The sequence below is a fragment of the Anas acuta genome, chromosome 4, assembly GCF_963932015.1.
Source record: "Anas acuta chromosome 4, bAnaAcu1.1, whole genome shotgun sequence".
NCBI lineage: Eukaryota > Metazoa > Chordata > Aves > Anseriformes > Anatidae > Anas > Anas acuta.
The window spans coordinates 41,974,413-41,999,861 of NC_088982.1; the positions used below are offsets into that span (position 1 = coordinate 41,974,413).

General features: G+C 38.2%; 1 protein-coding gene across 11 annotated transcripts in view; it reads right to left on the reverse strand.

Moving 5' to 3' along the window:
* The window catches only part of SLC10A7 (solute carrier family 10 member 7), a 144,696-nt gene that overhangs the window by 73,205 nt on the left and 46,042 nt on the right, over positions 1-25,449 (reverse strand). For 8 of the 11 annotated variants that reach the window (XR_011096147.1, XR_011096149.1, XR_011096148.1 and 5 more), the window contains one exon: positions 23,149-23,187. The exons of the other annotated variants lie outside the window; for them this stretch is intronic. Coding sequence is in view for 2 of the 8 variants with exons in the window: in XM_068680890.1 (XP_068536991.1) it covers positions 23,149-23,187 (39 nt within the window). In the remaining 6 variants the exon portion in view is untranslated. The remainder of the gene's footprint in view (positions 1-23,148; positions 23,188-25,449) is intronic. 11 annotated transcript variants of the gene reach the window in all.

Sequence of the window (25,449 nt, forward strand, 5' to 3'; positions counted from 1 at the left end):
TTCACAAACTGACTGAAAGGTGCATCCTTGCACCACTGCAAACCTAAGTTAATCCAAGTTATCTGTGCTGTAAGAAATATGACAGATACATTCCAGAAGCTCACAGGCATCTGTCTATGAAAGAAACTATCACCACAGGGCCACTACTCAACCTGATTAACTTGGGCCAATATCACATCATAAAATCCTCAACACTTGTCACCAACCATCCAGAAGACTCATTTTTAAAAGGCCTCAGGAGCCAATTCTAGTTCCCTGAAACAGTGTAATGCACCAAAATGCTGCTGCAGTTGCCGATGCTGTAGCCATCAGGCCCTGCGCCTTTCACTGTCATTACTGTCACCCACATCACACACATCTGCCAAGAGCACCTTCTGTGGCTGCTATGAGGTAATAAGGATTTAGACACATTTATGTCTACACTATTTTTTCAGCAAAGCAAGAGAGCAGTGATTAAAAATGCAAAACATCACCTGGAGATTAACTCAATTCTTTGTGATTTGTTCTTAACTGTGAAGAAATTCTCAGTGAGTTTGCACAAAAATGGCAAATGGTGTCACATTGCCCATGTTCCAGTATGTGCCCACTTGATTTGCCAGTTTGATCAACTTCATTCTCTTTCCCTCAAATACTGCCAAGTCTGGTAGCCATTTTGTGTTTTGCTTGTTTTTAAATTAAAAAAAAGGAACCAAACTTGCTTTTATTATTATATTTTTTAAAGTTAGCCCGTCTAAACCAAAATGGAAAAAAAAGGGGGACCTATGATGGCTGTTTTTTTTTTTTTTTTTTCCTCTGCAATACAGTTCCAACAATCCATAAATAAACTTATTTCCATCAAAAAAATATATATATAGTTTCCATCCAGGCTCACAATACGACCTAGCAGCCATGGAATCTCTCTCCATTGTTCTACTACCTACACATTAGGTGAACTTTAGAAATTAAGGAGATAATTAAATTATAAAGTGTAATTAATCTAAGGAAGTCACTGAAGAATAATGGATCCAACAGAAAGTTCCCTAATAATCTGCAGATAGAACTATGAAAGAACATAGTGAGTTCAAAAAATAGGCTGTAAGGTCAAAGAGGCACAAAAACACCTTTTTCACTGAAGTTACCTTCTGAGTAGCTCAGCAAAGACCCTAGAAATAAATACCTTATCAGTACACAAGCCTTGGTGAGGGTATCTGCAGCTACAGCCTTCAAGACTGCTTGGTCAGTCTGAATATTATTTGAGAAATGTCGTCTCTGTTGGCAATTAGATGCTTTCTGCTGATCCACTGCCTTGGTATCGCGCATCTGCTTCTTATACAGACAGCTACAACACCATAAGGGAGGACACTGTTCTCTTTCTGACTGAACACTTCCAGGCTGCAGAGGAAACAAAGCCTACCCATTCAGCATTTTCTAATGAATCAAGATGTACTGCTGGTGGCTGAGGGATGTAAAATGTCCAACAGCTAGGAGAATAGCCCCAAGCTCTTGCCAAATTATGCACTTCAGTATTATAGATCTGCTAGCAAAATGTATCAGATTTTCCTCCAACATGATACTTATTCCTTTGGACAAAGAGAACAGATAAAAATAAGTTGTTCAACAAAATCTGTTACCCAATGGAATAAGGTATTCAACAGGGAAAGGTTTTCAGGCACAACAGAATACTGGAGAATCTCAGATGACCAGGACAAGCTCACAGTAAATGCAGATGTATTCACTGACATAAGAAACATTGGAAGACTTAGAGAAATAAATTACATTAATATAAACATAAAATCTTGTTCTATTAGAGAACCTTTCTGAAAAGTTAACCATCCAGGTAATGTGTATATACAAGGCAAAAAATACAAACTTGTATCATTTTCAAAACATTTCCTGTGGATCAGGCATGATGAAAAAGTTCCTTATTTTACTGAAACAGTACGATCACCCATGTTCAACAACATACACAAAACACAGCTCCCTGTATACTTTGTTTATCCCCGTCTTGGGATAACCTCAATCTCAAAATGAAGAAGAGTAGTAACTTGATAAAAAACAACAGGGAAAAAAAAACAACACCCAGAACACAAATTACAGTATCAGTTGGTTCTCCTCCAGTCTACTTGGATTTACTTGGATTAAGGGAAAATTTTGCAGATGCATGTTTGTGCATTTGAGTTACCAACAGCAGTGTAATGCCATCCAAAAGCAGGATTTCACTTATCACATACTTGCAATTTGAAGGGAAAACCTGTAAAGAGTCCTCTAGTAGCCATCTGTCCTTCTTCTGCCAATACAGTGCAGACAATTATAGCAGGACTGCTTTCAACCTCTTGAACAAAGTACATTAAAAAGGTTTGATCAAATCCTCTTTATGCAATATATGTCACATTCAGTGAATACAAATTGATGACCCTGCCCTTTGCCCTGGCAAACTGTCTTTGTCTTCCACTATGAAATGGCTTATTTGAACACAGTATTTTTTTTAAATCTTGCCTTAATTGCACATGGATAGAACACAGACAGGTAAATGTTAATTAAAAAAATGAATAGGGTTCTTTAAATGTTCCTGTCCACAATTTTAACAGACTCTCTCTCTCACATCACAAATATTATCTGTATAATCAAGTGCCAGAAAGGAACGTTATACAAGTAGGTTAAAAAGAAATGACACAGCCTCAAATTATTTAATAGTCCAGTGAAAACATAAACGCTCCTTTTTTTTTTTTTTTTTTAACTCAAAGCACAAACAGATTATCTTTAAGGAGAATACAATAAACTCTTAAAAAAGTAAAAACTGTTTTTAATAATTTACAATTCACTAAGCTGCTGTGACTGAAACAGACTGAGAAGCATCGCTGCTTTTTGTTCAGCTCACTATGCAAATGGTTGCCAAACAGCCAGAGTTGCTTCTTTCACAGATTCTTCTACACAGTCAGTTAATCATTTTCCTATTTCATCTGTATCCAACCTCCACATACTAACAGAGAAGAAATAAAAGCATAAAAAGGAAGATATAAGTGCTTACCTACAAATTAACAAGGGACTTGGAGCACTGAGTTATTTGCATTATTTGTTTCACAGTAGTGTTAAATGGTTAGATGACCCGATGTGCAAAGAACTGTATGTATTCTATTTATCAGGCAGTCTCTTCCCTCAGAAGTATATAACCTGTCTTATGAAACACACGTTAAAAAATCCCAGAGGACAAAAAAGAAAGCCAAGAGACAGATAGATATATGAGGGGGTTTGTTTCTTTGTTTTGGTCTTCTTTTTCTTTTTTACTGGATTTCTAACAGAAATCCCTGAAGAGTCAAAGAAGTTACCAGTAATGGCAAGAAGTGAACAAGTGTGCCTATCTGTTCACCTGCTCCAGAATGGGATGAGTTCAGCAGGTATTTATAGAGGAAATTCAAGAACAAGGTATTGAGATCTAGCACAAGGTAAGACTTTTCAAAGTGCGCACCCAGAGCATCCAAAGCATTTCAAACATGAAGCAAAGACCATGGATTAGGAAGAAGTGTTAAACACCTGTTATTTTTGTGCTGACTGCCATTGCTTGAGCACTAAAAAGCGAAGAGCTGGCATTTAATAAAGGCCTGGTTACTAACAGGAGAAACAAAGAACACAGTGTTGACATGCATCTCACAGTTCATACTGACAATGACTAATACGAAAGACTGTTTATTCATCTTTCTGCAGGACTTAGAGGATCTGACCATAAAGAAACGAAGACTGAAGATTCCCCCACTTTGCTTTACCAAGCAGCAGATAGGATCGGTAAGAGGTCCCCCACTAACAAATTGTGTGAGATGGGCATGACACCCATATCACAGATAGTAAAAAATGCAACTGGAAGATTTAAAATAACTAAAAAGAGTAGTTTTAATATTAGCAGTGTTGTTTGCATTTATATACCCATTTTGTAATATTTTATATCTCAACTCTTAACATTACCATTTGAAAAATAAGTGGTTTAATGTAGCACTATCTTAAAAATATTTGCAGATGTTTCATTCAAGCAAAAAGGGGTTGAAAGCAGTATCATTTCTCCAGCTGAGAACACATTCATCCTAGCTGGGGAAAGAAAGAATGATCTGTACATGATTTGTCATGCAGTCAGGAAGGGAATCCTGCAGAGCCATGAAAAGGACATTATCAGAAAGGCTGTGTAAGGATATGTGAATGAGCATACAGCACTTCCACTTTTCTAACCATGCTCAGACCTCAAGACTGGAATGAAATATGAAGCTGGCCTGGTTCTTTCCTCACTACAGCTCGGAGCTCTTCAACACTCGATGAGAGAAACTTCAAAATTCACTAAAAAACAAACAAACAGAATCAACTACTACTTCAAACCTTTCTGTTTTCTAGCAAAACATTAATTAAAGAAACCCTGCACTTCTGCACCAGAACAGCTTTTTCCATTGATTTTCACCAGGGCAGAAATTCTACCTTTTAAGTTTACACAAGGCACAGCTTCACTTTAGTCTCCTGTAGCAAAGCTGACTTAAATTGTAATCCTTAGCCTCTCTTCTTTTGGCCATGGTTAACCAGCTCCTGTTCTTCAGGCATACTCTGGAGACCATTTCTAAAAAGGATCACAGACATGATCCAAGTGGGGAAGATAAAAACCAAGGTTTTGTTTTTAAAGACAGTTCATTTCACTGTACTGGTTTAAAACATGGCCCAAGAAAGCAATGTATTGTCACCTCTTTTGCAGTGTGATAGGAGGGTAAAGCAGGGTTGTCACCTCTTACATGGGTTTTGTCACCACAGAAGTCAGTAAGGAATTGCACCTCAGATTCAAAAAATGTATGTATGTATCATATATACTTATATATACCTACATCCCATTTTACCAGATCACACTTCGTTTTTGAAAGGGCTCAACCGAGTTGGTTCCAAAATATCCTGACACTTGCTGGAGAGGAACATTTGACATTGTGAGCACCTGCAGCCCCTGCCTCCATCTACTAAAAGAAACCTTAGAAACAGGGTAACTTGAAATGAACCTATAAATACATTTAGGAAAAGCTAAGGAAAAGTTATCCCTTATTTGAAGTATGTAGTATAATCCCACATGACTGCAGCATCTGAAGCACCTTTGCTTGCTCTGCTGCTTTGATAAAGCAAGCAAGTAAGAAGCTTAGTGTGCATCAAAGTTGCCAGGCATCAGCAATGAACTGTGAACAGCTGGGATGTCATCACTGAAATATATAAAACTCCCTAATGCCCATCTTGAATCACTTTGGAACCCATTTTCCTGCCCCCATTTTTTTTCCAAACAAGATTAGTTCCCAAGTCACAGCATTTCTTTTAAAAGGTCACTTTTAGATGTTCTGATACCTTTTGTAGTTCTATCCACCTAGACAACCTATCAAAATTAATGCATTTCTAATGATCCCATATAATGATCACGTTGAAGTGACTCTGGTGTGACTTACTGCAGAAACCCTATCCAAAGCATCCCACAACATACCCCTCAGCCAGCCATTTCAGTTGCATCACTGTTCAGGGCTTTACAAAATGAAACCTGTACCACTGAAGTCTTCCGACCCCACAGAAAGATCTCACTGTGGCAGCTACCATGCTGACCACCCATCTCTGACCCAGCAGTCTACAATTACACTGAGAAGCTTGAGAAAAGGAATATAACTGCAACCTTGTTTCCTGAAAAGGCTACCATATATCTTTGCTATACTGAAGTAACTTTTAATCACTCTAGGGTTACAGTGAAAGGCTTGACAGCTCCCTAGAGAGGACACCAGACTTCCAGAAGCTATTTCTAATAGGTGCATTTACTAACTTTATTTGTGACTTATCTGGAGATGCTTCGCTCTGTAACCTCCTACCTGCTTTTCATAGCTAACTTTGCCCATTCAGACACATTTTCAGTCCTCCCTGAACGGAAAAGACACCCAGAACAAATAACTCAAGTGTATAAACCTCTAAAATAAATTTTCTTCCAAACATGTTCTCATACACAGCAACTCTCCCAATGGTCTTGCAGTCCTCATTGATATACATTATTATTATTATGCCTGTGTATTAGGCATGAGCATTAAGAAACCTTCAGCTCATACCCCACAGTGACAGCACAACCACAGTTGTCACTGTGCTACAGAGAGGCCTGACACTGAGTGGATGACATGGCAACTGTGCGAACTGGGCACACCACTACAGAAGGTACAGCCAGCATTACAACAACATTATTTGCCACTAGTTGTAGCGTGAACTTTGAATTACAGAGAGGTGGAGGGGTTGGGGAGAAAAGGCTGGAAATTGAGATATTGGCTGGGACCTGAAACCACCACCTAATTTGCAGCACATGGAGAGACTTGGGAACCAGCCAGCTTTGACAGGGCAGCTTCTTTAAGCAAGAGAAGTCAAAAACACTGCCAAAAAATATGCCCAATGAGCTAAGGGGGCAGGAAAAGCTGCTGGGCATAGATCCAGGACTCCCACCAGCAGTGACAGAAGAACAAGGGGACTGAAGTCTGTGGTCTTCCACAGGCTGAAAGCCTTTAGTTATCATGAGAACAGAATTAGGAAATAAATGTGAAGTACACAAATATATTTGTAAAATGCTAAGATCAAACTTCAGCCCTTAGGTTTTGTAGGGCACTGAGATAAAGCAGCACTATTCCCATGGTCTGTTTACCCAAGCGTTGTCTTCAGCTGTAAATGAGTTCCAGAAGATCCCTTCCATCCAGCCTTTCACTTCTGCTCCCACAGCCTGGAATACCATTTTCTCGCTTGTCCGATTTATCATGACACAGTCAGGATGTAAACCAGAACAAAACACAAGAAAGCCACAACAAGCACAGAAGAGGTTATTCCAATAGCCAGACCAGGTGTGTCCTCCAGCCCAGCCCCGCAGCTAGTTGCATTAGAACAGAAGACAGCCCGGCAAGCTGCGAGGGATGTGTGGAACGAATGGCCCCACGGCATGCTAAGGAGAAGGGGAAATTCACATGTTCTCTTCTTTTGCTTCCCTGGATTTACAAGATGCTACAACACCAATATCACTACAAGACTGTCAGCAGCAGGAACCAAAGCAATGAAAAGTTCCCCCCGGCCCCCTCTTGCCCCACCCCCAAAGAGTAAGTGAAAGTGAAGAAAAAATCTTCTAAAGTGTCTCTTCCTCACAAGTGTTAAACTGATCCCTCAATTATTGATAACTCACTTTCTCAAGTGACCGTGAAACTGGAAGCCATCCAAATCTGTATTTATATTTAAAGATAACAACAGTCAATGAGAAGTATACTTACAGCCTTATTAAAAAAAAAAAAAAAAGAGTGAGCAGGACTTATGTGAAGCATCTTCACAATCTGGGACAGGGAGTGCACTTGCTGTTTTCCACTATAATTAATCTAATTGAAAATTAGAAAGAGATTAAACCTACTCCTATTTAAAACTGGCAGCTTCACATTAAATTGTCATTTATACCAGTACGTTAAGAGCAAAATGAAGCTTTTGTAAATATTTTTGCTTAACATGGCAGCGACATATTCAGTGTGAAGTTGAGCTTTATCTTGTTATATGAAACAAATGTAACTTGTATAACATCGCTCTAAATATTATATTGCTATGAAAAAGAACATGGGAATGTGCAGATTAGAATTCAGAAATAAAAAACAGTGAAAAAACGATGCCTCCAGAAGTTAAATTAACCGAACAATAATTCTCTGTGGCTACACTTTAGCAGTTTCACCAGTCAGCCTATCAGCTGTGAATGCTGGGGGGAGAAAGGAGAGATATTGCATAAAGTGAAAATAAAAGTCTTCTCTTGTGAAAGTCAATACATCATCTTAAGCTAGAAAAAATGGTCCCTAAACATCCGTAACTACAATCAGTAATTGTCATTAAAAGCTCTCATTATATAGAGTAAGCGTAATTAGAGCATCTCGCCCGCACAGGGTGCAGCACACAGAGGATGCTAGAAGGATTCATAAATTAGTGCCAAATCAGTCTCATTCCCATCTACCATGTAATCTGCTGTAAAAGAGAAAAATTGTATTTACACGCATTAAGGCAAAGCCCACTGGCCTCTACAAAATTAGGCTAAACACGAAATGCAGTTATTTGAGGGACTCCCTATTTCATTATGTGTCTTAGAAATAAAGGGATAAAGTTTGCCATCAATAACACTGAACATATCTGCTGAACCCCGCAGATTCCAGGGCATTAATAATTTAAACTCTTATGGGAATTTTGTCATGGTGGAGATAGGACTTGTCTGCAAACGGAGCTCAGGGGATGTTCAATATGATCTATTCTTGTATACACACACAATTGCTACATTTATCATGATGCAGAGGAAAAGAATGGCTCTTTCTTAAGGACTTCAGAAATGTTTATTTTTTTTTCTGTAATTTACACAATAAAACCTCTGAGTATTTCTACCAAAAAAAAAAAAGAATCAGCTTCTAAAAAGATACTGTCATAAGAATTACACTGAAAAGGTTTTTTCTCTCCCCATCTCTATCACTCAAGCATGTGCACCAGTGTTCAACACATTATAAAGCAGGATGAAAAGTCAGCAATCCAGCCAGCTGACGGTAGTGCTGTCTATGGAAGATGTTACTGTAAGCACAGATGGCATATGAGATTATGGCCTAAACAAATAAAACTGCATGTTTGACTCAAATATTTATACTTTTAAATGCAAATCTAATAGTTCTGTATGTAAACCAGCCAGTTGTGTGCACAAGTACTAGACCTCGGTGAAAAATCTCCTTTTGCACTTGCCAATAGGAAGCACAGAAAGCAGATATCCTCTTGAGATCCTTGTGCTGTTTGTGTAACAAGGACTGAATTCAGGCTTTTGTGCAGTAGCTAACCCAGGGCAGCTCTAGGTATGGACGCATTCATGCTGGAACAGGAGTTCCTGTGTTCTGATTTACCAGAACCATTTTTCATACTTCTGTTCTAGGATAGAGGTACACTCAGAGTTCAAAACAATTAGGTAAGAAAAACCTTCCTTTTTACAAGCAAGCCCTAATACTTACAAGAGCTTTTGCAGAAAAACAAATAAATAAACAAAAAAAAAAAAACAATTCCGTCCACACACTTTTAATACACTCACAAATACCCTCACTGTGCCAGACATACCCAATTCAATTTGTATTGCAGCTCCTGCATGGTACAAGGACTGATACTCTTATTGCAAAGCTGGGGCACTAGAGATGCTAAAGAAGTACTTAGAGATGCAGGAAGTACCTCACAATATTTCACTTGCTAAATCTCCATTTAAAAAAAAAAAAAAAAGCATTTCAATCAATGAATTTTTAAGTGATAAGAAAAAGAACCTTAACAGCACAAGGCATGCCTCAGCATCTTAGTCCTTCTGCTGGTTAGGTTTTCACCATGATTTTAAAATAATCCCTGTAAAACCTGAAGAATAGTGTCCAAAGGCTTTACAAGATTACTGTCTGATTATCTATAAAAACCGAACTCCCTATGAATTCAGTTCAAGAACTTGATCATATAATTTCATAGAACAATTATTTTTCTATTGGGATATTTGTAAGAGAATCAGTCTGGAAAATCTAATTCCAAAGTTTATCACCATAGCAGCTTCTACTTGAAGTCAGCACCCTGAAGAGCTATGTTCCTGTCTCAGATTAAGCATGCCGTGTTAGCGTCGGCTCTCCAATGATCACTTGACCAAGGCCTCTGCGTTTCTGACGACGAGGAGGAGCCACAGGAGGGAGAACAACAGACAGGCAGAGGATGCGTGGCAGTCACGCTGAGGGAAGGCTGGGATGGCTTCGGTGTGTGTGCCCCTTCCTGGAACAGGAGCTGCCAGATAGGGGATGCCTCAGGGTAACCCCACGGCCTGACCCAGACCTTGCTGTTCGTCCTTCTGCGCCAAAGCCACCGCAATCCAAGCACTCCCCAGAGACCTGCCAACCCTGCTCCTCCAATACATCATTGTAACTTAGACCTACCGTGCTCTAGGCCCCTCCTGTCCCCAAACCCTTTTCTGTCACAAACCTCTTTTGAATTGCTTGGACAGATCAGTGCTCAACTGAACTCTGATGGCTGATGGATCTGCCTCTTGCTCACTCTCCAAAGAGGAAGAAACTCCTCCTTCCTCTGACAGGGCTATAAGAAATCTATGCACCAGGTGTATACACCCTAAAATTTACCTGTGAAACCTATGGGCAAAGACAGTGACTACCAAATATATGCCTAAAAGAAGTCTTAATCTTTATCACCCTAATTTAAGGTGCTTGAACTGCATTTGTAAAATGTTAAGGCAGTAGTGGGTTTATCCCCCATCAATGATGGCCTTTTCTGCCCCTAAAAGAAAGCATGGCAATTGTTTGGAAGAGGCTGTAGAGGGGTTTAAGGGCCTTTATAACCATTGCAACAGCTAACACTGAGCTTGAGATGTTCTCAATACAAGCTCAGCTGCCATGGGAGCTGGGCTGTTGTCTGAATTGCCAGAACAATTTTAATTCTGACAGTTAAAATTGATCAGATTGAAAAAAATAAAATAAAAAAGAACCAACAAATGCTTTGCAAGCATTTATTATGCAATAATTATGCCACAGCTTGTGGTAGTAGGACTCTGATGATCTGTTTTTCCAAATGGCTTTGGAGTAATGTATCCCATTTTGACAGACCTTTGTGAATGAGAGCAGCATCAACCCCCCATTAACTGTTTGCTTTAGGGTAAGCAAATTGAGAAAGTAATGATGGAGTTGTGTTTTAGTTTTCTGACTTGAATACATAAACCAATTGGTTATATTTTGGAACTGGAAGACAAAACAGCTAGGACCTAAGGCACACAGGACAGTTTTGCTGGCAAGCCCACACTGCAATTAGGAAGGGACCAAAAAAAGAAAAAAAAAAAGAGCTGTAAAACCATACTTGCATTTTAATTGACTAAGTAAACTACGCAATATAGCCATACTCTAAGTATTAAGCTTCATCTACACTTTATTATTTTGCAAGCTACTTGTGTTACAGTGATGCTCTTAGCAGTAGTAACACATGCATTTTACACATTATTTCACACAGAATTTCTTTGTTGGGGACACCACAGTCTATAAAACAAATTATCAATACACTTTTATCTCTGCTTTAATTGGTCTGCAAACTAAGAATGAAAGATGGATGGAAGTTGGTCCTCAGACTTACTGACCAGAAAAATCTTACTGAAGCACTACATACTAATTAACACCAGAATAAAGTAAGCATCATTACTTTCATGACTACTTCATTATAGTGCATTATCTGGATTATGAAAGCACCCAGTTGTCTTTTTCTGGGGACTTCACAGGACTTGATATAATTTCGCCCTCACTATAGGGACCCCAGTTCTGCAGCACAGCAAAAGATACAATGACTGCCTCTGAAGGAACAAAAGTGTGCATCTCTACACACCAGTTCACAGAAACTGTAGAGAAAACAGAGTTTAGTCCAGGTGCCTGTGGTTAGACTGAACAGGTAGTGAGAATGACTGAACATCTGGGACATATTCATTGCTCTTATGGAAAAAGTAGATAAATACAAGACATTTATAAACATTTATAGCCTTTTCAAACTTCAAATGATTGGTTTGCCAGCTGGATGCTGTCTACCTAGAAGGAAGCATTAGACAGACACTTGGATACATTCCACCCTTTACAACCAAGTTTTCTCAGCCATAGGCAGGATATTTACAGACTCACGGAGCAGCTCTTCCAGTCTGACCAGAACCACTGCCAAAGCAACTATCACACCCTGCGAGCTGATGGACAAAACAATATTGTCTTAAAAAAAAAGAAAAAAGACAACATTAATTCAGAACTAGCAGATCCAGGAACTACCTACTAACAAAAATACTGCAAAAGTTGTCCATTTCTTGTAGTCATTCAAAGTGATGGAGACCTGCTCTATGCCCCTATTATCCTCTCTCCCGATGGTCACACGCTCCCCAGGCTGTTGCTGAGCTCCTACCTCTCTCTTCTCCTGTGATGGTCACAGGTGAGCAGAAAATGGACTGTCCCTTATGCTAAGCAAGGGCCTCAGTCCTGTTCCTCTTTCGGAGTTCAAATCTCTCAATCGACTTCCAATTCTACTTACTGAGAATTAGATCTCCTACAGATTGATTACTAGCTCCAGGCACCTGATAAGTCATGACAAAATTAAATTCACAGGCTAGTACAGTTTATTAGCAGGTCCCTGAGTTACTAGAAGAAAAAACCCTCACCCCTCTCCCAATGCTGTCCTACCACAACCCTAACAAGCTTTACACCAATAAGGCACCTGTATGGTGAGCAATACCATCCACACAAAGCCTGGGAGGTGCAGTAAAGAACGACCTGTAAATGAGCACCTTACACCACTTTCACAGAAGTGTTCTTAAGAATCAAGTGAAATTAAATTACCCAGTGTCTGCGGATTTGTACAGCAACACTACTAACGTTGTCTTCCCCTTCACTCACACAAATTGTCCTAACCCACAAATGTGTGCTTGCATTGTATGTTCCTGTAAAACACCTAATTGGCAAATAAACTAACATTGCAAATATATCTAGCTCCATTACATACCCCCTTTCCACGGGGAAACTTATACAGCAAAGCAAATTCTGTTAGCTGCTCAACATGTACCATTAAAAGAATTACAAGGGAAAAAAATCTTAAATGCACAAGGACCTTCTCCCTAACTGCTGCACTGTTTCACACAATAAGATTAATAATTTAACTATCTGCAACTTCATATGTGCAGGGCACTGCAAGCAGACCAGTGGCATTTTCACTTCAAATTTATATAGCCTTTAGTCAGTACACTTCATCTGCATTTCTAACACCTGCTTCAGTTGGCTGTGAAGTGCAATGTTATCTTTAAAATCTTCTTTCATCTTTGTACTGTCCATCTAACAAAAAATTATATGATGGGGGATAATTATTTGACTTTAAAAAGGATATGAAACTTTTCAGGTTTTTTGATCATTTCTTGAAAGACATGCTCATATATTTGACGTTCCATTTTATTAAAAGGTAGGATTAAAAAAAGGAAAACTGGCTTTCACATTATTCATGTTATCTAATCCTACGTAATATATTTCTCTTTTGAATAGTTAATGTTCACTTTCTAGACAGCACTAAAAATGTGGGATATTAACCACACCACAATTAAGCAGTGAGGCATGACAAGGTGTGCATTTTCAGGGCATTAGCACACGCCTTAAATGCCCGGGGAGGAAGAAGTTCGAGTGACTTTTCCACTCAGGTAGGCATCAACACCAGCACCTGTGGCACATCACAGTGCAAAGCGATAGATGAAGAGGATACAGAGGGTGAGAAATGACATGTAGCATCATCCACTGGGTTTATGTTGGGAGTAAAAGCTGTTCCCAGTCAAACACAGATGCATGGTCTCAGTCAAGATAAATACAAGCAGAAAACAGGTATTCAGTGGAAGAGTTAATTTCTGAGCTTTCAAGACATTGGTTGGGAAACGGAAGATAGTACACAGCACAGTTCATAAAAACAGAAACAAGATCCCATCTTCATATATTAACATAGAAAAATTCCTATTTGACATGGGGTGGTCACCACATTTAGATACAAGTGAAAAGAAAGTATTGTTTTTATGGGAAGTAAAAAATGGCAAATTTTCAAATGCTTAACACTGTCAGAGCTCACACGTTGGTTTTTCAGAGCAAGCCTGTTTTGTATGACTTACTCAAGTTTCAGACGATCAAGTCAGATGATCATCTAGCCTGTCCTTTCCCTTTGACCAAGATGGTACCTTCAGAAAACGTTATAGAAAAGGAATTTTGTGGAACAATCTTTTTAACAAATGAACAACTTACTTACCATTACAGGAAAGTAAACAGAGGGTGGGTGGGTGGAGAATTAGAATAAATCTGAAGATGCTATGAGGTGGAAAGCGGCCAAATTTGCTCACGTCTCATCCCAGAAAGGTGACAAGCTCTATGAGCAGACCTAAATCTCAAGGGAGTTGAAGGAGCAATCTCCAGGACAGTATGTACCCACCCCCCGTTTTTTTTTTGTTTTTTTTTTTGTTTTTTTTAAGTCAAAATGAAAAATTAATTCTATTGACAGAACAATGTTAAAAGAAGCCATGCAATGACAGACTCTTAATAAAAATATTTCTCCCCCTCTTTCACAATAACTGTCATTCCCAAATCTGTACCATTAAGGATGAAAGCTGTAGGTTGCTTTGAAATTTTGAAAGAGCTCAAGTATAAATAATAATAAAAGAAGCCTCTCCACAACATGAGCACAGCCATTCAAAAAAATTCATGAACGACTGCTGTCTCATACTGAAGGGTCACAATGTTTCCCCAAACTGCTTTTTTTTAAAAGGTCGGTAATAAATAATAAACAAACACAAATTTCCAAAGGACGTTACAGCTTTATGATAACCATGCCTTCCTTGCTTAAAATTTTGTGAAGGCTTTTGACTTAGCCTCCAGCACTTCCAGAGGATGTCATGAAACAGGCATACTGCTTTCTAGGATTCTGCTCTTGCCAGCTGCTGAATCCACATTTGGTGGATACAGAAGGAGAAAGAGCTCCATGCTCCATTACTGATTACTGCATCCATGTAGGTGATTCTAACAAAATAACACTAGTTTAGAACAAAAACAGATGCAAGAAATGAGTCCTCCGTGCAGTGTTATCAGTTCCAAATGCTGGTGAAATAGCAAAAGACAGGCATTTAAATACTCCTGTTCCAAATTAAGGGGGGATTCCTTTCCACCCATCCCTGCTGCCCCAATGCAGACACTCTTCTTGTGCAAGAGACTAACAGCTACAGGACAAGGAAGGATCATTGCTCCTTTTCAATCAGAAGCCAAAATTTCTGGGGAGCACATTAACAGTAGAAACCAAAAAAAAATTTCATTTCCTTTTGATGAATTTTTTAAAAAGGAGGAGGGAAATTATATATTTTGTGCATTTCTAAATCTTTCTGCAGGGAACATTTACCCTTCAATCAGGCCAAATGACTACATGCTTGTATACAACCACAGCCCTGGAGGAATGCAGTTTTGCTTCTTCTAGTACTAAATGATGCTACAGAAAGAGCCAAATAAAAAGCAAATTGTCCTTCAGACAGTCTCCTTTCTCAATTTCTCCTTCATGCACCAACCTAAGGTAAAGAACCAATAAATTCAAACATCTGGTTCCCAGAGGTACAACCAATTACTTGCAAGAAGTTTAAATCTTATTTCGCAAATAAACTGTTTAAATTTTTGTGTAAATTTTCACCTTTTTAAACAAAGCATACAAGTAGTTCTCCAAATATTTCTTGGAAACCTCACAGGGCAGCTTATCAATGAATTTTTTATTTTTTTTTAAACTAGCTTTGAATAGGTAATATGAATGACATCATCCCATGATAAAAACTTCAGTGACCTAAATAACATTGAACATCTTGATCTTAAATTTGTAACAGAACTACTGATATTTCTTCCTGCTAGTTTTATTTTCTTTCTCTTGGAGGAGAAAGACAGGAAATTGTGAAAAAACAAAAGCCAAGAATGATCACAAACTAGTATCAGGACCTTTTCAACGTGATGACCGGCACAAACCTCCACCCCAGTGCAATCATTTTGTCAAATCCTGGGCACTAAGGAAAAGTAAGCAGAACCAGAAAAAAAAATCCCAACACATTCTTTTGACAAAAATGGTGCATTTTTACTCTGAAGAGGATAATGATGAATTCTACAAATTATGACAAAAGTAATCTTAGACAACAAACTGATTTTATGCTAGAACTGTGTATAGGCACAGACGTGATTTCCATACTAATCCAACAAATCGCCTGATTATATAACAATATTAAACACATACGTCTCCTCCTCCAGATGTTCCCCAAATGATAGTTACCAAAGATGCATATTCTCATGACTGTTATTCATTAGCATTCATTTAAAATGGAATCAAGCTTTTTATGTTTCCAGTATTCAATTTCCATTAACAAGAGAGAAAATTGCACCATAGTCAGTCCGAGGGCACTTTCATCTCCAGTTTCAATGCACTATGTGATCAGAAGAAATATGCCAGATCATAAAATTTAAGGTACTTTGAATGCTCGGTTTTAGCTCCTGAAACTTCACACCCTTTACTTTGCAATTCATAAATGACAACTGGACTGGAAGAATAAAGCAGCCTGAACTCTCCTGCTATCTTTCTGATTTACAACTAGCAGCCTGAGGTCTGCCTCTGAAATTTCTCCAGCAACTTCCACTTTTACTGCTTGTTTTACTAACTCAGGAAATGCTACTACACAAATATCCTCAGCTACTTCTTTCCCTGAGAGCCTGTTTATCTATAAAACTGGCAAAGATTATTTTTTTTTTGCAGGGGGGAAGGGGAAATAACATGACAGGGAATCAACATGCTGTCTCAAAACCAGTCACTAAGTTCCACGCCAAGGTAGAGCACTAGATGGTGGTAATGACCAAAAAAGTAGGCGCAAGAAAAAAATCCTGCCCACTGTTATTTTTCATGAAAAAGGGGGAAAAATGGAATGCACAAATCTGTTTATCTTTCAAAAGATGGTGGTTAATTACTTTTGGGCTGCAAAGAGAATGCAAAGAGAGAGATTTAATTCTTGCTACCTTTAAATAACCCTTTTTTGGAAGAACTGGATGCTTGAGTCCCTTAAGACAAACGGAGATGAATTAATTAAATGTTCAGTACCAAAAGCTAATGGGAAAACTAAGAAAGCACTAAGACTAGCTACAGCCCACGCCATTTATAAACAGTTGATGGCTAATAGATTCATTTTTTCTTACTATGTAGATTTCAATGCATTTTCCTTTTAGCCATTGAAAAAAATTACAGGGACTAATCATTGGTCTTCTAGAAGATACTCTTTTTTTTGAAGGCTTAATAGCACATTTTCTTTCCTCCTGGTTACTGTTACCTGCCCCTCCTCTCCATGACTTTTCAAAGATAACCAAAGGCAGGGCTGTTGTTTTTGAACTGGTTCTCAGATAGTCTGTGCCAGCCAGCTGTGTAAATCCCTACTGACTTCATTGGTCTTTTCAAATAGACTGTCAAACACACCACACATCACCTAGACATTAATACTCAGATTTCCAGTTATTCCTCTACATTTCTCTCAGTCCCTTGGCAATAGGATCTAATTTGCTTCTTCTTAACTTTCTGACCACCATATCTTTATACTTACTTTTTTATTTTAAAGGAGCTCAGCTTTGCTCATAGAAGAAGATTTTTATTTTTTTTTGGTAAACGGTTTTGTGTCTGTTTCTGACACCCATTCTGTCAGCCCTGCTTTTGGGGAGAGAGAGAGAGAGAGAGAGAGAGAGAGAGAGAGAGAGAGAGAGAGAGTATACTGGGACCGGTGCACTTGGCTAGCCATCCCTCACAATAGTCATGTGCATCCAGGGCCCTTAAGCCCACACTAACCAGTTAACAGGTCTCTATCGTAGCAAGATTTGTTACTTTGCCTTGCTTGTACCAGAAGTAGTATATGCTAACTCAAGCTTAAGGATTAAACTAAGCACGCTGTACACTGAAAAAACAAGTACACAATAAGAGTCAAGACCTACATGTTTTAAAATGCTACTTGGTAGGCCTGGAAAGAGCTGACGATGTCCAAATTTACACAGAGATTTCAGATCAAGCTAGCAGAAATCCAAATGAGAATGCTAAATAACAAGAGAAAGTTACAGTAAGACAACATAAGTGGCTCCCAAGACAATTTAAATTCCATGGAATCCAACTCTCCCTGCCTGGTACAGAATACCTGGCCCAACGACTCACTGCTGCTGAGATCTGCCATCTCCTTCCACTCATGCAAAAACTCATCCTTCAAGGCTGAGGTGGCTTCCCAAGTGGCTGATTAACAGGGAGAACTTGCTCAGGATATTTGAGAATTCAGACCAGAAGCTCCATTGCACCGTTTCACAGAGGAAGAGGAGACAACTAGGAGACAACTTCTGAAAAGGCGGTGGCACAACATAACGCAGCTCCACTTTGCAATTAAACCCAACTGAACCTAGAATTCAGCACCTGTTGTGAACAGAGCTCCTTGGCAAGGTTTTCTTGTAAACAGCTAGCACACTAAGAAGGGAATACCAGAAGACTGCTCTGCCTCCTTCTCATACTGCAAAGACACAAGTAAAAGGGAACAAAGGGTATACATTTACCTGATTTTAGAAAACTATTTACAATGTTCATGATAGAAATCATTAAGCCAGGTAAGGTTATTTATCCCAGAAGTAACTAAGATGAAAAAATATTAAAAAACAAAAACAAAACTAAACCATTCAATGTCCATTAACGTAAAATAAAGTAAATAAATTCAGCCAATTGGTTATTTCCATATGGGTGGATTTCTTTAAATAGTAATGAAATCATTGCTAAAAAATCCATTGTTATTAAAATAAAAAAAGTTGGCTCAGCCTACCAAAATTAGATTTGTAACTTGCTGGTCATTCCCATAATTAAATCTGTGTCACAAATTTGCAAGAAAAATGGACACTATGACTAATGCATTTACTTGCTGCACTAGTGCTGTCAGGCTGTGTAAATCATTATGCCTGCTAAAACAGAGTAGATAAGAATTCCATACATTTTCATTACCCGACTAGGCTTTGTGTATGTGTGAGAAGCTAACTTCCATACTCCCTTCCAGATTTAGCTCTCATTTGGAAAACAATGTAAATAAAAACACTAACCTTGGTTCAATTAGCCAAATGACTGCTCCAAAAATGAAATATTTGAGTTTTTTGAACAAAATGACCATTTTGAACCAGCTTTGTCTCTTTTGAAAGATGTCAGATAAAAAAAGAAAGTCATACGTGCATACACATTTAATTTGGACAAAGGAGATTAATGAAATTAAGCACACCTGGAATGGGTTCCTTTCTTCAGGCTGACTTTTATGTATCCTGGACAATGAACTTACGGTACTGCTGAGGTTTCAATACAGAAAGCAAAGCTAATCCACAACAGCATCATAAGAAGTCTCAACCAACATTCACTCATTCTTTCATTTTTGGGTGCCCTTAGCTCTATTTTTTCCAGGAGTGAAGCCACATCAGAGCCCTCTGAATCCCCTCTTCTCTACTTGATTTCCTGGCACCACAGACCTTCAGATTTTGGTTACAGTTCTTTGATTAAGATGAAGTTGATGGTTGGTCTTTTCATACACAATGGTCATAATCCCAAGGTGCCAAAGAATGAGAACATTCACTCATATCACAAGCTGGATATTGTTACGAGTTTCTAACCCACTGTCTCAAGTAGAAAGTAGATAAATGAGACACAGAAAGAGGTAAGACAATAGATTTTCTAGTCTAGCACTGCAGAACATTTCATGAAGACGTCGTCTTCAAGGCTTTCAGCCCTCTCCTTCTCCCATGCAGATGGCATATATCCCACTGAATTGAGTTTAGCTCTCAAACTGAGCATGCAGCTCCACTTCAGTGCAAGAACAGCCTCTATGACAGGCTGTGCCTTGGTGAACTTAAAGCTAAAGAAGCTGAGACATCCTGGTAAACAAAGCGGAACGATCACTGGCACAACATGTTTTGCAGTATTGCTCCGTGCTTTGGACTTTAACCAGCATTATTTTTCTGTGGCAGCACAACTTCTAGAAGCAGAATATAAATGCTTAGAATTGTGGTAACACATACTGTAGTAAGAATTTCAGCAAACTCATTCTGAATATCCCAGTCCATCTTTAGGTGCAAATGTATCCTCGCTGGGAAGCGGAAGCAGCTACCTCAGTGCTTTTCAACTCAGCAGACCCTGCCATGCTTTTGCATGCTTTACAGAAGCACCCTTACTGATAACAAACCACCCAGTATTAGTAAAATGCTATCAGATTTTATTAAAACCCCATTAAGAGGAAAAACTGAAATCACTTATTAAGTTCCACAATTATTATAAACCAAACTGCTTAAGTGAGGGAAGGAGATAATGATATTAACTACCCAACTCAAAGCAATCCTCTGTGGTATGACTTTAAATATTCTCTTGGCTGAAATTTATGTAAATTGAATTCATCTATCGTTAGTTATTACCAGTCTAGCTATATAAAAACACTTTTCTGTAACAATTAGTTCTTTAAAATCCTGTGTTTTAATTAGACCTGGGACATTATTAAATTAAGTGTAAATATGTACAATCTCCTTCCATGCATTCTTTTGCCAGCATATTTACAGGAATATAGGTTTCAGAGGAGTTAAGAGGAATTACTTTGCTGTTGTTTGGTAGTTTATTTTAAATCTCCTTAACAGTGAAAACACCTCTGAGTACTTAATCTAAGAATACTGAACCCATCAAGACGTATTTGGTGGCTGAACATTTTGCACATCACAACGTGTTCTTTTACATCCAAATGAGTTCATCTCAGTACCACTAACATTAAGCTGAGACTTTTCCTGCAGACATTTTGTTCCACGCTTTATTTTCATTTAACTCGTTTAACTTCTCAGGGACCATTTACCAGGAAAAAAAAAAAAGAAGAAGAAGAAGAAAGCATAGCACATCTTTCTGCCCTTTTCAATCAGTTTGCTTTACACTACCACACACAGGGCCCGGCCCCACCGGGCACAGCCTGAGAACAGACAGCAATGTACTGTCCTCCTGGCTTTGTCAGGGCTACATGCAAGTGCAGCAACCTGCTCATGTGCTTCAGCTTGCAAGATTGGGAAAGGAAGGAAAAATGCAACCTTGCCAATAGTCAGATCCTCCCAAACTAGCTCTAGGACATGTATATGGCTATGGTCACAAAAATACTTTAATGCATATAAGCCTATGCACAGACAACATATCAGACACTAATAAGAAAAATGCAAATACAATTTACATTCATTACGAAGCAAAGATATATGAAATAGGATCTCCACCTATAGCCAGCTGAGCCTCTAAGCTAGACAGATACAAACCGATGGATTTCCAAAAATACTGCCTGGAACTTGTACCATCTTCTCAGTAATACACCACTTATTTTCATATTTTACAGAAGTGCTTTGACTTCAAATAAGTTTGATATATGTTTGATGCTCCTCAGGTTGTTTATGGAGAACTTACAGAAGAAGTAATTGATAAGATCTAGTGAACATTCAGGACCACTCAGTTAAAGGCCATGTAGACTACAGCACTGTAAAAATTGTAAGCAACTCTGGCAACTTACTACAGTCCCTGTCGTACTACCTATCGCTCCTGCATTTTCAGTCACATTTCATCCTATCATTATCATAAATGGAGAAGTTTGTCACAGTAAAGCTTTAAGTAAATATATTTGTGATTTGTTTTCATTCCTATATACAAATCATCCTACATAATCATGCTTTCAAATTAGGATACCATAGTAGCTGTCTAAATGTTTGTATATATTTCTGACTTAATAGTGGCCACTTTCTTTAATTTTTTTTTAAAAATCAGTAAATGGAGAAAAATAGCTGGTACTATGGCTTAATTTATTTAAATAAGGTCTACAACAATGCTACTCCAAGATTTCAAAAAACTATTTATCCAAAGCCAGTAAAATATAAAATATATGCACATTTTGAAATATATGTGTTATATATCAAGAAATACAAGGATCTCTCCCGTGATCAATTCATAGAACAAAGATGAAAATCAGGAATATTGCATGAACCCACAAACTACCCCAGCTTCTTTAACTGACATTTCTTCAAAGAGTTACAAACAGGTAATAGAAATTAAAATATGTATATGTTGCTTTACTAGGATCCATCATTGCAGTCAGATGCTCTGGGGCCTAAATTCTTATTTGAAGTCAAAAGCCATTCTCCTAATGACAGCTGAACTGAAGCCTTTGGGTATTCCAGGAAACCTCCTGAACTGAAAGCTAGGGACAGCAGAAAAACCGGAGCTTGTGCCAAGCAACAAGACAAAATGCCAGGCACACACAAAGACTTGAAAGTCACATTAAAATTGGGATTCTGCGATCGGAGGCAGAAAGCACTTTCTTCCAGAGGACACGATAGGAGACAAAAAGGAACAAGTATTTGGGGACTGATACTTTGAAAATCTGAATGGCCATCCATGCCCACAGAATGGATTTCTATCCTCCTAATCTTAAACTACTCCCTAAAAAACAAAACAAAACAACAACAACAAAAAAAACAACAACCAAATAAAAAAAAAAACTAACCACACAGCAGTACAGTGCACAACTTCACAATGCCAGGCACCTTACTCTCTTGGTGGTATATCTTTACACACCTAAACTTCCCAACTCCAGCTCTTCCTAATAAAAATACACATGAAGTGAGTTGTTTTGCACCTGCAGTTTTCATTTTAATTTCCTAATCTGAATTGCGTTGTCATTCATTTATTTTATATGTCATCATTCTCTTTCTGGAGACACAAAATTGGAATCACAAATGCACTCTTTTAAATGTGCACAGATTTTAGTAAATATGAGCAAATTCAATTATTAGCTGCTCGAGTAAATCAGTCACAGTAGCTTGCCTACATATAAAATAATTAGTATTTAATCCTTAATGTCCCCCTAACAATAAAATAAATCTATTCTTCTTTTCTTCATAAATATACCTATTTAGTGCTCTTAACAGCATGCCATCTGAATCTTGGCAGACCACCAGGCCCAAGAATACTGTTTTAGCTTTTCACAGAAACAGCTGTATTTCCAGCGGGATTGATTGCTTTCCCATATCTAGCTATTTTAGTGTGCTCCTCAGAGACACGGAGTGGCTTCACTGACAGTGAAATATGCTAAACAAATGACATGTCACTGAGTAAATTAGCATCTACTCTCTGATCAGCTGGGTCATGTTTTCTTTTCAAAATCCACGGCCTCCTGATAGAAAATAATGAGTATTTGATGGGCCTTATTAGAAAAATCAATATATTGATGCCCATGTCTGAAACATCTGCATAATAATAGATTCTGTTAACCCATTAAGGAGAAAATTAAGATGTGTTTACACATTATTAATTTACCATGATTAGAGGCAATTTATTCAGCACTTTTCTCAAGAGTTTAACAAAAAGAAACTGTAATATCTGTATTTAATGACACGGTGAAATAAATTGAAAGACAATTCAGATTTCTGCCACAGGAATAGCACAATTCCATCAACACGAAGGTGAAAAACACAAACACATCAATGGCATTGTTTTAAATAAGATTATTAAAGCACTTATACATACGGCATTACTCACCAAAAAACTTCCAAAAGCAGAATTAAATATAGCAGCTGCCTGAAGAGAGAAAAAGTAAATATCACCAATGGTAAAATAACTACAGCACAAGAATAAAAATGTTATTCCCCCACCCAACAAGCTATTAGATTCTCCAAATAAACACATACACAGAGACCATTAGGCAGTTAGCCACTGCTTAAAATATTGCCAGTGGCCTGTAACTTATGAAGACTGATAGGTTCTGGTCTATGCATTCATAAATAATGTGCTGAAACAGACAAAAGCAGGAGAAGAAAATCCTTGCTGGTAAACTTATGAGGAATATCCACAAAAACTAGGAATATCACACAGAAGCTTAATCTCACTGATTTTGTTCTAATTTGCTCAGAATATTTTTGCACATTGACCTATTTTAAAAAAAATATATATATATATATATATGTATATATATATATATAAAATCTGGTTTAACAAAAACACTACATTTTTGCAGACTTTCAACAATTTTTAAAATGGAATATTAATTAGGTAAACAAGCTAATTGTTCATCATAATAAAGTATCATAATAAAGTATTTACAGAAGTTTCTGTAGTTTGAACAACAAATTCCAAACAAGAATAACAAAAAACACACACAAACAAAAACAACCACCACAAACATCCCACATTTCTAAGGCCAAAATGTCTAATCATTACTTTTTACTCCACGGTCTTATTAAAATGGAAAATAAACAATTTTGATAATGACTTTTGAAACCTTTGTGCTTACCTAAATATCCAGGAAATGTAAGGTAGTAGTATTAGTTCTTAACATTAACTCAATAAATTCCAGGAAGTTAAAACTTGAGTCTTGAAAAGATTCCCCCAATTACCAAGAAAGAACAGAAACTCTTGTATGGCCGCCAGTCTGATGATGAAAAGCCACTCAGCAAAGGTAAAAGGCAAGGGAGGAGGGAGACCTACCATTTACATGAAGATTTAGAGCAGAGTCAAATTAATCACCCTGGACACTTTCAGTCACAGATTAATAACAAGTGGATGCTAGTGAGTTTAGCAAGTTTGAATAAAGTCCAAATTCAGGGTAGGAGCTGTAGCTGAACCTGCCTTCTGCTCCATAAGAGGATGCAATGAAAATGAATGGGTAATGAGATCCTTGGCTCTAGAGAGCTTAGCTTTCTTATTCAAGTTCATAATTAATTCAAAGCTTTGATAATTTCATTAGATTCCTCCTCTGCTGGCCCTATCAATAAAAGATGGCACTGGACTGCAGCTCCTCAGTGGCCCAAATACAAAAACAAATGCAGACTGGGAAACCTTCGCTGACTTGCTTACTAACAGGGACAATGGCATATGGCACTCCGTGTTGCGGAGGGAGCATCTCAATAGATACAGCTAAATAAAACATTATAGTTGACAGTTGTAAACTACAGTAACATATTTTAACACCTCTTCCTCATCAGCATTCCTTTTTTGAACATAAAAAAGAGGCACAAGTCCAAACAGCTTCTCTTGCCAGAGATCACAGCTGAAAGCAAGACTGAGTATTACTTAAAACGGTTCTTCAACAAGTGTGAATTAAACCAGGATTTTCACCTTGTATTTGAAGCTGTACAACTGATACTTTTATGTGGCAAAAGACAGACACATTACACACACGCACACAACCCCACTGCACATGATCGTCTCCAGTTCAGGAGATTAGGAGATGTCCTTGTGGGTACCTTTCGTTAATGTATCCCTCTTGCAGTTCCTACTATTGCTACGTTAAAAAAACAACCAAGGTTTACGGGGTCTCTTTGGTACTTGTTGGCCCTATGCCATGCTTTTACACGGACTGATTGCATTTGATCACTTTGAGCAGACAAAGATGCAGAAAGCTGCCTTTTGTAACATCCTGCCTCTGACTCCATGAAGGAGAATCAAGACTTTTGTTTTTAAACACACTCCAGGACCTCTTCTCTGCTGTATAAAACTTTGCAAATCAGCTGTTAGATCTGAAAGATACAAGCATCTGGGCTCCACTCCTGCAGCAGAAGGCTGGGAGGAAACAGAAGGGTCCCCACCTCCCCACACAGACTTTGTGTGCAGAGCAACAGCCACATTTTCACCTACTGCAAAGAATTGTACTCCTCATCCCCTTCAAGAAAATTGGTCAAGTACTTTCTATGGACAGGGATCAAAAAAAGTAGCCATTCCCTCCCTAACACACTTAACTCCAGGTCTCAAAAGCATCCAGCCCTATCAGAAGCTAGCTCTGCTAAAGCGCATCTCCTGACACAAAAGAACCAACTCTGGCAGCCCTGAACCTTTTCTCGGGGC